Source organism: Macaca mulatta, chromosome 3 (genome assembly GCF_049350105.2).
Source record: "Macaca mulatta isolate MMU2019108-1 chromosome 3, T2T-MMU8v2.0, whole genome shotgun sequence".
NCBI classification, from domain to species: domain Eukaryota; kingdom Metazoa; phylum Chordata; class Mammalia; order Primates; family Cercopithecidae; genus Macaca; species Macaca mulatta.
Window position 1 is genome coordinate 78,496,667 of NC_133408.1, and position 14,930 is coordinate 78,511,596.

Sequence of the window (14,930 nt, forward strand, 5' to 3'; positions counted from 1 at the left end):
ATTTATTGACCATAAACACATTGTAAACAGTAATATTTTTAAATGTTTGGCATATATAATTATTTACATTATAATGGTTGTAAAGTGTTTCTACTAAAGGTATAAGTATTGTACACAGAGATCGATATCCATTATTTTTGCCTAGTGAAATTGACAAGGGGATTATTTCTTAATTTGTACTCAGTAAGCCTCCTAAAATGTAGCTTCAGTCAGGAATTCCCAACTCCTTGGCTACAGACTGATACCAATCCATGGCCTGTTAGGAACTGGGCTGTATAGCAGGAGGTGAGTGGCAGGCTAGAGAGAAGCTTCACTGTGTTTACAGTCCCCCATCTACATCGCTTGTATTACCACCTGAGATCTGCCTCCTTCTGTCAGATCAGATCAAGCACAGCATTAGATTCTTATGGGAGTGCAAACCCTGTTGTGAACTGTGCATGTGAGGGATCTAGATTGTGTATTCCTTATGAGAATCTAATGCCTGATGATCTGTCACTGTCTCCTGTCAACCCCAGATGGGACCTTCTAGTTGTAGGAAAACAAGCTCAGAGCTTTCACTGATTTTACATTATGGTGAGTTGTATAATTATTTCATGATTTTTTTTACAATGCAATGATATAAATAAAGTGCACAATAAATGTAATGCACTTGAGTCATCCTGAAACCATCCCCTGCCTTCCCAGTCTGTGGAAAAATTGTCTTTCATGAAACCGGTCCCTGCTGCCATAAAAGGGTGGGAACTGTTGGTCTAAGTCATCAGTTCACATATTATCTTATATTTCCATTAAAAATTTTTTCTTACCTGTCTTCCTTGGGATAGGTTTTCTTCTTTTTTACTCTTGAAATAAGATTTAGGATTTGAGGCACCATGAAGAGAGCACTTAATCTTAATTTTCTTCTCTCAGTTTTTAATATGTGAGTACTGTGTTAAACTTTAGTCAGTTATTACCTAATACATCTTTTACTCTTTACCAGTCTTAAACAGTCACAGACCCTGAGTTAGGATAATTTATTTGGAAATGGGGTTGGAATGTGTGTTCAAGCATAGGGATTAGGAGTAGGGGAAGGAATCTGACCCATTTCATTATTTTCCCTGATGGTGGGCTCACGGTGATAATTGTTGAGCTTTCTTATGTCATTTTTATTTATTCTTTTCTCTTTTACATTCAGGGGGTACATGTGCAGGTTTGTTACATGGGTAAATTCCACATCATTGGGGTTTGGTGTACAAATGATTTTGCCACCCAGATAGTGAGCATAGTACTTGATAGGTTGTTTTTCGAGCCTCCACCTTCCACCCTCAAGTAAGCTCTGGGGTCTGTTGTTCCTCTCTTTGTGTCCATGTGTGCTCAGTGTTTAGCTCCCACTTATAAGTGAGAACATGTGGTATTTGGCTTTATGTTTTCTGCATTAATTTGTTGAGGATAATGGCCTCCAGCTGCATTCATGTTGTTGCAAGGACATGATTTAATTCTTTTTTATGGCTGCATAGTATTCCATTGTGTATAGGTACCACATTTTCTTTATCCTGTCTACCATTGGTGGGCATCTAGGTTGATTCCATGTCTTTGCTATTGTAAATAGTGGCAGTGAACATATACACCCATGTGTCTTTATGGTGGAATGATTTATATTCCTTTGGGTATATGCCCTGTAATGGGATTGTTGGGTCAAATGGTAGTTCTGTTTTCATTTCTTTGTGAAATTTCCAAACTGCTTTCCACAGTGGCTAAACTAATTTACATTCCCACCAGCAGTATATAAGTGTCCCCTTTTCTCTATAACCTCGCCAACATCAGTTATTTTCTGACTTTTTAATAATAGCCATTCTTACTGGTTTGAGATGCTATCTCATTGTGGTTTTGATTTGTTTTTCTATGATGATTAGTGATGTGGAGCATTTTTTCATATGCTTGTTGGCTCCCTATATGTCTTCTTTTGAGAAATATCTGTTCATGTCCTTTGCCCTTTTGTTAATGGGATTGTTTGTATTTTGCTAGCTGATTTAAGTACCTTATAGATTCTGGATATTAGACCTTTGTTGGATACATAGTCTGCAAAAAATTTCCCCCATTCTGTAGGTTTTGTGTTTACTGTGTTGATAGTTTCTTTTGCTGTACAGAAGCTCTTTAGTTTAATTAGGTTCCATTTGTCTATTTTTGGTTTGGTTGCAATTGCTTTTGGAGACTTCATCATGAAATCTTTGCCAAGGCCTATGTTCAGAATGGTATGTCCTAAACTTTCTGCTAGGGTTTTTAATAGTTTAAATCTTTAATCCATCATGAGTTGATTTTTATGTATAGTGAAGTGAAGGGATAAGTTTCTATCTTTTCTACTGAAAGGCAATTTTATTGCTGTGCTTTATATAGAAACACAAAATAATTTTTAAAGCTTCCATACGATGAAGCTTTGAATACAAGAGGTCTGTGGTTTCATTAAGTTCATTTGTTCCTTTTCCTCCCCAAATACCTGCTTTCTGACTTTTCCTGTCCTTTGGAAACTTTTTTTAAATGCAGTATGTTTATCTTTCTTTCTTCTTCAGCATAGAATTTCTTATTTGGCTTGTTACAGCAAAATAAAGAAGAGTGGTGCTTTTGTGTCTTGATGATAGTATAAGAACAGCATATTGGCATATAGGAAAAAGAATTCAGAATTTGCAGGCAATGCTATTTTCACAAAAGCACCTTCATTTAAAAATCTGAAAAATTACTTGATGTATTTGTCTCATCGTTGGTCTCATTTGCCTTTCAACGTTAGTACCTTTTCATCTTGTATTAGCATCTCATATATTATTAAATACAATCTTTTGATTTTAGGAAGATGTAAGTAGCTGAAATTGTCTCCAGATTACACTAAGGCCAAATTTACTTTGGCATACTTGTCCCGATGATGTTGTATCTTGCTTTTAAATATTTGTTCTAAATATGTTATATTAGGCCGGACGTGGTGGCTCAAGCCTGTAATACCAGCACTTTGGGAGACCAAGGCGGGTGGATCACCTGATGTCAGGAGTTTGAGACCAGCCTGCCCAACATGGAGAAACCCCATCTCTACTAAAAATAAAAAAAATTAACTGGGTGTGGTGGTGGGTGCCTGTAATCCCAGCTACTCATGAGGCTGAGGCAGGAGAATCACTTGAACCCAGGAGGCGAAGGTTGCAGTGAGCTGAGATCACGCCATTGCACTCCAGCCTGGGCAACAAGAGCGAAACTTCGTCTCAAAAAAAAAAAAAAGAAAAAGAATAAATAAATAAATATGTTATATTTCTTAAGTGTATCATTTTCGTTCCACTCTTCTCTGTTTTGTCAATCCTTATGCCAGTTCCATACTTTCTTCATTACTTCGTCTGTACAGTGATTCTTTTGTCAGTAGTGTTTTTACGTTGATTTTTTGTCAAGGTTGTTCTGGATATTCTAGGTTCCTTTCCTTTCCAAGAAAATTTAGAATCAGCTTGTATGTCAATTTTCTCAAAAAGGACTGCTTTGGTTGGGATTGGAGTTTCCTTATTATCAATTTGGTGAGAAGTGCATTTTAATAGTATTCAATCTTCCAATACCTGAAAATGCTACATCTCTCTCTCTAGGTTTAAAAAAATAAATATATAGGATTATTTGGAGATGAATAATGTATTGTCTCCTCCTTCAGAGAAGTTCATGGGAAAGTAGGAGAACCAACATGTAGACAAGTTACCTTATGTATGCAATGTGGCAGTTAACTGTAACAGAAATAGGTAAAGGATGATAGGATAATATATAATTGATTAATATTTTTCTAGAAGTCGAAGAAGGAAAACAATGCCACTGCCATATATAACAGATGGTATTTACTCATTCATCCATTTATTTTAAGTATGTTTGCAAGTTAAGCTATCATAGTGTCATTATATTCAAATAATTGTATAATTACTTGACTCAAGTGTTCAGTTGAAAATCAGACCAAGTGGAGCTTGATTACAACCCAGAAAGTAATCTATTTAGAGTCTTTCATATTGGGATCATCTCTGACATATTTATCACTCTTAAGAAAGATGACTAATATTCCCTAATATTAAAAATAATGATTTTAATTGGGTAAAGTTTATATTGGAAAATTCATAATCCATTTCTTTATCTCTTTACAATGTTATTCATAAAAATTAGTCTTTGAAAGAAGAAATGCCATTGTCTTCTGTTTTTCAAAATAGACTATTATTACCTAGAATTGGAAATAGTATAATAATAAATATAAGAAGACATTTGCTGCTAATGGCTTTACACAGAAATTTTATTTACAATATATTTATATTTGTCTGTGTAATGGTGAACTTCTGTACGTGCCAAAAGAACTTCATTACATGTTGTTCTTCATGAGCTCTCCCATGGAAATTATTCTTTACAGTCAGAGAAATGTGATGCCTTTCTTCAGTCACTGTTACATTATGCAGGTTTTTATATTTCTCTTTTTCAGCTTCACACATCAAGTGACATTATAACAACTATACTGTAAAATAATTTAAATAACTATATTATAAAATAATAGAGCTTGGGTTGGAACAGTCTTCTATGTAACAATTTTATCTCTGCAGATTTAAATATATTAATTTGAAAAAATTATCTTCTTTTTGCATTTTTTTAGTGTAAAGGTCTTTTATGTAATTTGGGCTAAATTTATTCCTAAGTATTTTGTGGTGGGTTTGGATGCTATTTTAAATGGAATATTTAAAAATTCACTTGATAGTTGTTTCAATTTCCAGCAGATATTTTCATATTATCCTTGTATCATGCTACTTTGCTAAATTAACTTGTTAATTATAGTAGTTGTTTTATAGATTACTGAGGTCTATGTAATCTATCATTTCATCTGCAAATAGAGACAGTGTTACTTCATTATTTTTATTTTTGTGCATTTTATTTATGTGTTACATTTTCTCTGAATACCTGTAATCTACAGTACAACATTGAATAGATGTGACAAGAATGGGCATCCTTTTCTTTCTCCTGATCCTAAAGGGGAAAGTACCATCTAGCATGATGTAACCTCTAGGTTGTAACCTCTAGGTTTTCATAGATACCTTTTATCAGAATGAGAAAGTTCTCTTCCCTATTTACTGGGAGATTACATTACGAATGGGTGTTACATTTTTCAAATATTTTTTCTGATCTTGTTGAAAACAACTTTTATCTGTATTATATTTGTTAATGTCTTATTAAGGATTTATATATATATATATATGTTATATGTCATGTTATTTTTTGTAATGTCTGCTCAGGTTTTGGTATTTGGACTATGTTGGCCTTGTAAGATGACTTGTAACTCTTTCCTTCTCTTGTATTTTCTGAAAATGTTTTTAGTTATTAGTTTACTTTTCTTAAGATATTTGATAGAATGCACTAGTTGAAGCACTGGGTCCTGTAGTGTTCTTTGTGGGTAGGTTTTCAATAAGAAATTATTTCTTAAGTACATGTAGAGATATTTGGATTTTCCTGTTCATTTTGTTCACTTTTAGTGAGTTGCATGTCTCAAAAATCTCATATATTGAATCAAAATTTTCAGATTTTTCTGGCATGAAATTGCTTCTAATATTACCTTTCTGGTTGTAAGATTTGTAGTGATTATCTCTCTTTTCTGATATGTTGAGTGGTATGTGTTCTCTCTCATTTTCAGTGTTTTTCTAATTTACTTTTTTTTTTTTCTTTTTTGAGACAGAATCTCTGTTGCCTAGGCTGGAGTTCAGTGGTGCAACCTCGGCTCACTGCAACTTTTGCCTCCCAGGTTCAAGCAATTCTCCTGCCTCAGCCTTCTGAGTAACTGGGATTACAGGCACACACCACCACGCCTGGCCAATTTTTGTATTTTTTGTAGAGACGGGGTTTCACCATGTTGGTCAGGCTGGTCTTGAACTGCTGACCTTGTGATCTGCCTGCCTTGGCTTCCTAAAGTGCTGGGATTACAGTCATGAGCCACCATGCCCCGCCCCTTCTTTCTTTTTGATTCTTGAGTTAGCTTAATTTCCAGGTTTTGGGAATTTTTCCTAATATCTTATTATCAATTTCTAGTTTAATTCTGTTTTGGTCAAAGACATACTCTGTATATTTTAAGTCCTTCTGAATTTATTCAACATGCTATCTAGCCTTGTGGAATATATTATGTACATGTTAAGATACTGTGTAGATGTTAGGTGTCATGTTTTATAATTAACTAAAAGTGGATGATAGTGTTGTTCAGATCATCTTGGTCATGAGTTGGCAAATTTTCCTTGTAAAGGACCACATAGTAAATATTTTAGACTTTGTGGGCAACATGGCTGTCTGTTCACCTTGCTGATTATTTCCTTTGTTGTGCAGAAGCTTTTTAGTTTAATTAGGTCCCATCTGTTTATCTTTGTTTTTGTTGCATTTGCTTTTGCATTCATCATCATGAACTCTTTGACTAAGCCAGTGTCTAGAAGAGTTTTCCAATGTTATCTTGTAGAATTTTTATGGTTTCAGGTCTTAGATGTCAGTTTTCAATCCATCTTGAGTTGATTTTTGTATCAGGTGAGAGATGAGGATCCAGTTTCATTCTGCTACATGTGATTTGCCAATTATCCCAGCACCATTTGTTGAATAGGGTGTCTTTCCTCACTTTATGTTTTTGTTTGCCTTGTTGATGATCAGTTGGCTATAAGTATTTGGCTTTATTTCTGGGTTCTGTATTCTGTTCCATTGGTCTACATGCCGGTTTTTATACAGTACTATGCTGTTTTGGCAACTGTAGTTTGTAGTATAGTTTGAAGTCAGGTAATGTGATGACTCCAGATTTTTTTTTTTTTTTTTTTCTTAGTCTTGCTTTGGCTGTGTGGGGCCTTTTTTGGTTCTATATAAATTTTAGGATTTTTTTTTCTGGTTCACTGAAGAATGATGATGGTATTTTGATGGGAATTGCATTGAATTTATAGGTTGTTCTTGATAAGATGGTCATTTTGACAATATTGATTCTACTCATCCATGAGCATGGATGTGTTTCCATTTGTTAGTGTCATCTGTGATTTCTTTCAGCAGTGTTTTATAGTTTTTCCTGTAGAGATCTTTCACTTCCTTTGTTAGGTATATTCCTAAGCATTTTACTTTTATAGTAGTTGTTATAAAAGGAGTTGAGTCCATGATTTGATTCTCAGTTTGGTTGTTGGTGGTGTACAGCAGTGCAACTAATTCGTGTACATTGGTTTTTATGTTTTACATTTCCCGTCAAAGATGTGATAATTTTTTAGTAATTTTCTGTAAGGTATGAAATTTAAGCTAAAGAATATTTTATTTTATTTTATTTTATTTTTTGCCTATAGATATCCAGTTGCTCCAAAATCAGTTGTTCAAATGCTGTCTTTTCTCCATTGAGTAGCTTTTGTACCTTTGTTAAAATACAGTTGAGCATATTTTTGTGTGACTATTTTTGGGTTATTTATTCTGTTTCATTGTTCTATGTGCTTACGTGTCTTGTAATATCACATGGTCTTGACTACTGTAGCTATCAAGTAAGACTTACTAATGGTAGTGTTATTCTTCCCACTGTTTTCTTGTCAAGATTGTTTTAGCTATTTTAGGGTCATACCTTTCTGTATACATTTTGAATAAGCTTGTATATGTGTACAAAAATCATTTTGGGATTTTGATAGGGATTGTGTTAAATCTATATATAATTTTGGGGAAAACTTACATTTTTACTATATTGATTCTTCCTGTGCATGATTATGATATGTCTCTACTTCTTCTTAGACCTGCTATTTCCTGTATCAGTATTTTGTAATTTTCAGTATACAGATCTTGTATGTGTTTTAGTAAGTTTGTATATAATTATTTCCTTTTCTTTGGAGTTATTTTGAAGAATGTTATGTTTTAATTTGGATTTTCAAATGTTCATTATTAGTGTGTTCAAATGCAATTGATTTTTATGTGTTGATATAAGTTTCCTGTAAACTTGATGTATTCAATTATTCTAGACTTTTTTCATTTTGTTTTGTTTTGCTTTGTTTTACATTCTTTGGGATTTCCTATCACAATTACATCAGCTGCAAACTGAGATAGTTTTATTGTTTCCTCTATGTTTTATTAATAGGGAGTAAGTCTCATTTGTGAGATGTTTAGGGATGGTTCTAACATGACCACAGAAATTGTATTCAGAGAGATATATGAAATTAAAGGATTTTTAATACTCACCAGCCCTAGAAATGGGGGCATGGCACAGCAAGCAGGAGGTCTTGTGGTAGGAGCTTTCAGAGAGTAAGTACAACCAAGCAGGTGGGGAGCTTGCTGGGGTAAGTGGGGTGCAGAATGAGAGACAGGACTAGAGAACCATTGGGCAAATGCCTTAATCAGGGGACAGCAAGAAGGTGAACTTGTGGTAGGTTCATTGTTGGACCTAGCTACCTGGGTGAGGTGCTCACAGTCTGTTTGAGGGGATGTTGAAGTATCAGGAGAGTATTAAGTTTTAAGAATTTACAAAACATACTCAATTAGTATGTGCCTTTTTTTTTTTTTTGAGACAGAGTCTTGCTGTCGCCCAGACTGGAGTGCAGTGGTTCTCGGCTCACTGCAACCTCTGCTTAGCAGGTTCAAGTGATGATCCTGCCTCAGCCTCCCAAGCAGCTGGGATTACAGACACATGCCACCCCACCTGGATACTTTTTTTGTATTTTTAGTAATGACGGGGTTTCACCATGTTGGCCAGGCTGGTCTCGAACTCCTGACCTCAAGTGCTCCACCTGGCTTGGCCTCCCAAAGTACTGAGATTACAGGCATGAGCCACTAGTGCCTGGCCCAGTATGTGTCTTCATTTACTCTTTTGCTTATTGCAAAATGAGCACTGTGCCCGGCCCAGTATGTGTCTTTATTTACTCTTTCGCTTATTGCAGTGGCTAAAACATCCAGTACTGTGCTTAATGAAAGTGGTGAGGGTGGACATCTTTTCCTTGTTCTCCAGCAATGGGGAAAGCATTCATCTTTTCACCATATTGTTTATAGATGCTTTTTAGAAATCATTTTGACCATGTATACGAGGACTTATTTCTGGTTTCTGTATTCTGTTCCATCAGTTTGTTTGACTGTCTTTATGCCAGTACCACACTGTTTTGATTACTGTAACTTTGTAATAAGTTTTGAAATCGTGGTGTGAGTCTTTCAACTTTTCTGTTCTTTTTCAAGATTGTGGGGCAAGTAAGGGTCTCATGAGATTTCATATGAATGTGAGTTTTTCTATTTCTGCAAAAAAAAAAAAAATTGACATTGGGATTTTCATAGGGATTGTATTAAATCCATAAATAGATTTGGGTTGTATTAACATCTTAAATGGGTTAATGCATGAAAGTGTGACATCTTTTCCTTTATTTGTATCATTTTAAGTATTTTTCAGCAACATTTTCTAATTTTCAGCATACAAGTTTTTCATATCCTTGGTTAAATGTTTTAACTAAGTGTTTTATTCGTTTTTGATGCTATTGTAAGTGGAATTGTTTTCTTAATTTCCTGTTGATATAGTTTGTTTTTAATATATAGGAAAACAACTGATATTTGCATGTTGATTTACTGTCCTGCAAGTTTGCAGAAATCTTTTATTGCAGTGCTTTTGTGTTTTTTGGTGTGGAATCTTACAAATTTTCTGTATGTAAGATCATGTCATCTGTAAACAGAGATAGTTTTATTTTTTCCTATATAGTTTGGATTTATTTTATTTCATTTTCTTGCCTAATTGCTGTTCCTAGGAGTCCTGGTGCTGTTTTGAAAATAAGAGGCAAAATCAGTCATCTTCGTCCTATTTGTAATCTTAGTGGGAAAGCTTTTAGTCTTTCAATATTGAGTATGATGTTAGTGGTGGACTTTTGTTATATGGCCTTTATTATGTTGAAGTAGTTTTCTTTTATTCTGAATTTTTTTAGTGTTTATTATGAAAGTGCATTAATTTTTTTAAAATACCTTTTCTACATCAGTTGAAAAAATGTATGGTTTTTTCCTTCATTCTGTTGTTATATACTACATTGATTGATTTTTGTATGTTGAAACATCTTAACATTTCAGCAATAATCATTCTTGATCATGGTGTATAATAATTATTTTAATGTGCTGTTGGATTCTGCTTTGTTGAGAATTTTCTATCTTAGTATTCCTCAGGGATATTCATTCGTAGTTTTCTTTTCATGTAGTCTTTTTCTTGCCTTGGATTAGGGCAGTATTGGCCTCATAGAGTGAGTCTAGAGGTTTCCGTCTTCTGCAATTTTTGAGAGTTTAGGAAGATTGGTTTTAATTCTTCTCTAAATGATCAGTGATTTTACTACCAATAAAGCCATCTGGTTCAGGGCTTTTCTTTGTTGGAAAGTTTTTGGTTACTGATTCAATTTCCTTACTAGTTACAGGTCTACTCAGGCTTTCTGTTTCTTCATGATGCAGCCTTTGTAGGTTGTATGTTTCTAGGACTTTGTCCATTTCATCTAGGTTATCCAATTTGTTGACATACATTTTCTCTCAGTCCATTTGGAATGCTATAAAAATACCTTAGAAGGGGTAACTTACAAATAATAGAAATTGTATTTATCATAGTTCTGGAGACTAGAAATGCCAAGCTCAAGGCTTCAGTAGATTTAGTATCTTGTGAAGGCTCACTGTCTGTTTTATAGATGGTGCTTTCTCTTGGTTGGTTCTCACATAGCAGAAGGAAGAACAGCTCCCTTCTTCCTCTTTTATTAGGGCACTAATCCCATTCATGAGGGCCCTGCTCTCATGACTTAATCACCTCCCAAAGGCCCTACCTTGGCATTTAAGTTTCAACATACAAAGTTTTGCAGGACACATTCAGACCATAGTGCAATTGTTTATATTATTTTATTTTTTTACTTTCTATAAAATGGGTTGTACTTTCTTCATTTTCAGTTCTGATTTTAGTTTTCTTCTCCCTTTTTCTTAGGTAATTGAGCTAAATGTTTGTCAGTTTTGTTGATCTTTTCAAAGAAGCAATTCTTGTTTTGGTTAGTTTTCTGTCTTTTTCTATCCTCTATTTTGTTTATCTCTGCTCTAATCTTTTAAATTATTTTCCTTTTGCTATATGTAGGTGTAAATTGTTCTTTTTCTAAGTATTTAGGTTGTAAAGGTAGGTTATTGATTTGAAATGTTTATTCCTTGTGTAAGCATTTATAGTTATAAGTTTCCTTCTAAACATTGCTTTAACTGAATCCCATAAATTTCTCTTGTGCTTTCTTCTCTGACCCTTTCATGTTTAGGGATATCTTGTTTAATCAATATATGTGGATTTTCCAGTATTTAATTTAATAATATTAAATTAGAAATGGAAAATTGATTGGAAAAGATACTTTGTATTATTTCAACCTTTTATATTATAAATATTTGTTTTGTGGTTTTACATATGGTCTGCCCTGGAGAATGTTCCATGTGCACTGTAGGAAAAAAACAGTATTTTGTCATACTGGGTGGAGTGTTCTGTGCATCTTTTAGGACCAGTTGGTCTATGGTGTTGTTCAGATTCTCTGTATGTACTGATCTTCTTTTCGGTTGTTCTGTCCATTGTTAAAAGTTGGGTATTTTTTTGTGTATTTCTCTCTTCAATTCTGTCCGTGTTTGTTCCATATCTTTAGGTGTTCTAATGTTTGGTGTGTATATATTTATGATTATTATAGCTTGTTGTTGAATTGGCCCTTTCATCGTTATATAATGCTATGTCTCCTGTAACCATTTTTGACTTCTCTGTTTTTTTCTGATATTAGTATGCTCTTTTTTGGATACTATTTTCCAAGGAATATCTTTTTCCATCCTCTCACTTCAACCTATATGTATTTTTAAATCTAAAGTGAATTTCTTACAGAAAGCATGTAGCTAGAACCTGATATTAATGTAGGCAAAACACATACACACACACACACACACACACACACACACACATTGTTATGAAGTTTAACTGATTTATATTTAATGTAATTACTATTAGGGAAGAACTTACTATTGACATTTTGGGGGTTTTTTGTATGTCTTAGAGCTTTTTTACCCCTCTTTTCCTCCCTTACTGTCTTCCTTTTTGTGTAGTTGATCTCCCACAGTGCCATGCTTTGTTTCCCTTCTCATTTCCTTTTGTGTATATTGTATAGATATTGTATTTGTGATTGCCTGGGGCATTAGATAGAACATCTTAAAGTTATAACTATCCATTTTAAACTGATAACAACTTAATGTCAGTCACATGCAAAATCTATGCTCCTTTACAGCTCTGCACCCTCCCATTATATTTTGATGTCACAAATTACAATTTCATATTCTGTGTGCCAATTAATATACATTTATGCTTTTGGTTTTTAAATCTTTTAAGAGTTAAAAATTGACTTACAAACCAAAATTTCAACAATGCAGGGTTTTATATTTTTCTGCATATTTTTGTTTACAGAATTATTTTATATTTTTGTAAGACTTTGATTTATTCTTTAGAGACCTTTTATTCCAAGTAGACACACTCTGCTGGTGGTAATGAACTTCCTCAGTTGTTTATCTGAGAATACTCTGATTTCTCCTTCATTCTTTGAAGGACAGTTTTGTTATATATGTATAATTTACAGTTGACAGCATTTAAATTTTTTTTTTTAGCACTTGAAATATATCATCCTACTGTCTTCTGGCCTCCATGTTTTCACTAAGAAATCAGTCACTGATCTTACAGAGTTTCTCTTGTGTATGACAAGTCAGGTTTCTCTTGCCTTTTTTTTTTTCAATGATTCAGTTGTTTTCTTTGACAGTTTAATGATAAATTCTGCTTATATCGTATTTTTAAATTATTCCTACTTAGCGTTCACTGAGCTGTATGTATTTGTGTGGCCATTTCTGCCTGTATAAATTCGGAAAATTGTGAGCCATTATTTGTTTAAATAAACTCTCTGCCCTTTTCTCTCTCTTCACCTTGGATTCCCATAATGCTTATGCTGATCAACTTGATATGGTATCTCACATATCGCTTAGGTTCTATTCATATTTCTTCATTTTTTCTTCTTTTTCCTCCACAGATGCTAATTTCAAATGACCTATTTTCAAGTTGACTGATTGTTTCTTCTGCCTCATTGGTTCTGCTGTTGAATCTCTGTAGCAATTAATTTTTCACTTCAGTTATTGTACTTGTAACCTCCAGAATTTCTGTTTGGTTTTATTATTTCTGTCTATTTGTAGATTGTGTTAGGGTTTTCCGGAGGGACAGAACCAATAGGATATATGTGTATATAATAGGGAGTTTATTTATTAGGGAAGATTGGCTCACAGAATTATAAGGCAAAATCCAATGGAAGGCCCTCTGCAAGCTGGGGAAAGACAGAAGCCAGTAGTGGCTCAGTCCTAGTACGAAAGACTCAAAACCAGGGAGGCCAACAATGTAGCCCTCAGTCCGAGGCCAAAGGCCTGAGAGTTTCTGGAAGACTGCTGTTGCAGGTCCCAGTCCCTGAGTCCAAAGGCTGAAAAACCTGGAGTTAGACAGGAGGAAAGGAGGCAAGCATCTGGCATGGGAAGAAAAAGAGAGCTAGAGGACTCAGCAAGCAAACTTATCCCACTTTCTTCCACCTGCTTTGTTCTAGCTGTGGTGGCAGCTGAACAAAGTGTCCACTCACTTTGAGGATAGGTCTTCCTCTCCAGGTCGCCTGACTCGTATGTCAGTCTCTGCTGGCAACACCCTCACAGACACACCCAGAAAAATGCTTCACCAGCCATCTAGGCATCCCTCAATGCAGACATGCTCATGTTGTTATTATTATTCTAATTTTGTTCATAAACTGCTTTCCTGATTTTGTTCATCTATCCATGTTCTCTTTTATGTAATTAAGCATATTTAGGGAAATTTGTAAAAATTATTTATCAATTCAGTAAGAGATGTGTGTTTTTTAGGGCTGGTTTCTGAAGATTTATTTTTATCTTTGGAATGTGCAATTTTTTTTCCTGTTTCTTTATATACTTTGTAAGCATTTCTTGAAATTTGAGTGTTTAACAAATAGCCACTTTTCCTTGTCTCTGTGGACTGGCTTAGTGCAGGAGAAGTACTTCCCCAGTTACTCCATTATATGACGTCTGGGTCCCTTCAGACTTTTTCTGCAGTTCTAGCATACCACATCACCTGCCTTTGCTGTCAGTGGCCTCCAATCTGCTATCCAAACTATGCCACTGTTTCTATCAGCTCTCCAGGTCAGGTGAGACAGAAATTAGTCTCTCAAGTAGTTCCCCAGACCTAGAATGCTATAAGCACATTCTACACCTTTTCTTCTCTCCCTAGGTGGGAATGAAGAATTGGGCATCCTCACGTCAACTGCACTGTGCTGTGCCACTGGAGGTGAGACGTGGGATAGTCCGAGCTAGAGTGAGCAAAATGTAATGACATTTTCTACTCTTCTAATTGCAGCTCTTTCTTGGTCGAGCATTAAAGTTAGGTTCTACAGCTTCTTAGCTGGTTTCTAGAGTTCTTACAAAGCCACTTTAATCCATGTATTATTGTTTATTCAGGGTTTCCATGGGGGGAAAAGGACATGAAACTTCCTAGTCTGCCGTCTTATTGATGTTACTTCATGTGGAATTTTTATTTCATTTTCAAATCAAATTAGAATCCAGAAGAATCAATTCATAATAATTCTATATTAACAGTATATTTGTGTACTTCCTATACCATTCTCAGTGCTGGTATGTCTTTTAGGGTTTTTCCTCCAAAACAAGTAGGGAATTATTAGCAAATTGTGTCTGTAAAATAATTTGTGTTTTAGCTTGGGAATAACACATTGCATTTTTGCATGGATGAGAACATACAGTAACTTTTAACCTTAGTTTCAGATTTTTTGGTAACATATCAATTATTTTATCAATGAATGTTTTATCCCAAATATTATGATTTTTACCTTGCTGGGTGCTGGGAATTTTGATATTCTTATAAATGTTCCTGAGCTTTGTTCTAGAATACAAGT

General features: G+C 34.5%; 1 protein-coding gene across 8 annotated transcripts in view; it reads left to right on the top strand.

Annotated features, from left to right (window-relative positions):
• ZPBP (zona pellucida binding protein) overlaps positions 1-14,930 on the top strand; it is a 149,374-nt gene that overhangs the window by 75,354 nt on the left and 59,090 nt on the right. For 5 of the 8 annotated variants that reach the window (XM_015133559.3, XM_015133560.3, XM_015133562.3 and 2 more), the window contains one exon: positions 14,252-14,308. The exons of the other annotated variants lie outside the window; for them this stretch is intronic. In XM_015133559.3, the coding sequence (XP_014989045.3) occupies positions 14,252-14,308 (57 nt within the window). The remainder of the gene's footprint in view (positions 1-14,251; positions 14,309-14,930) is intronic. 8 annotated transcript variants of the gene reach the window in all.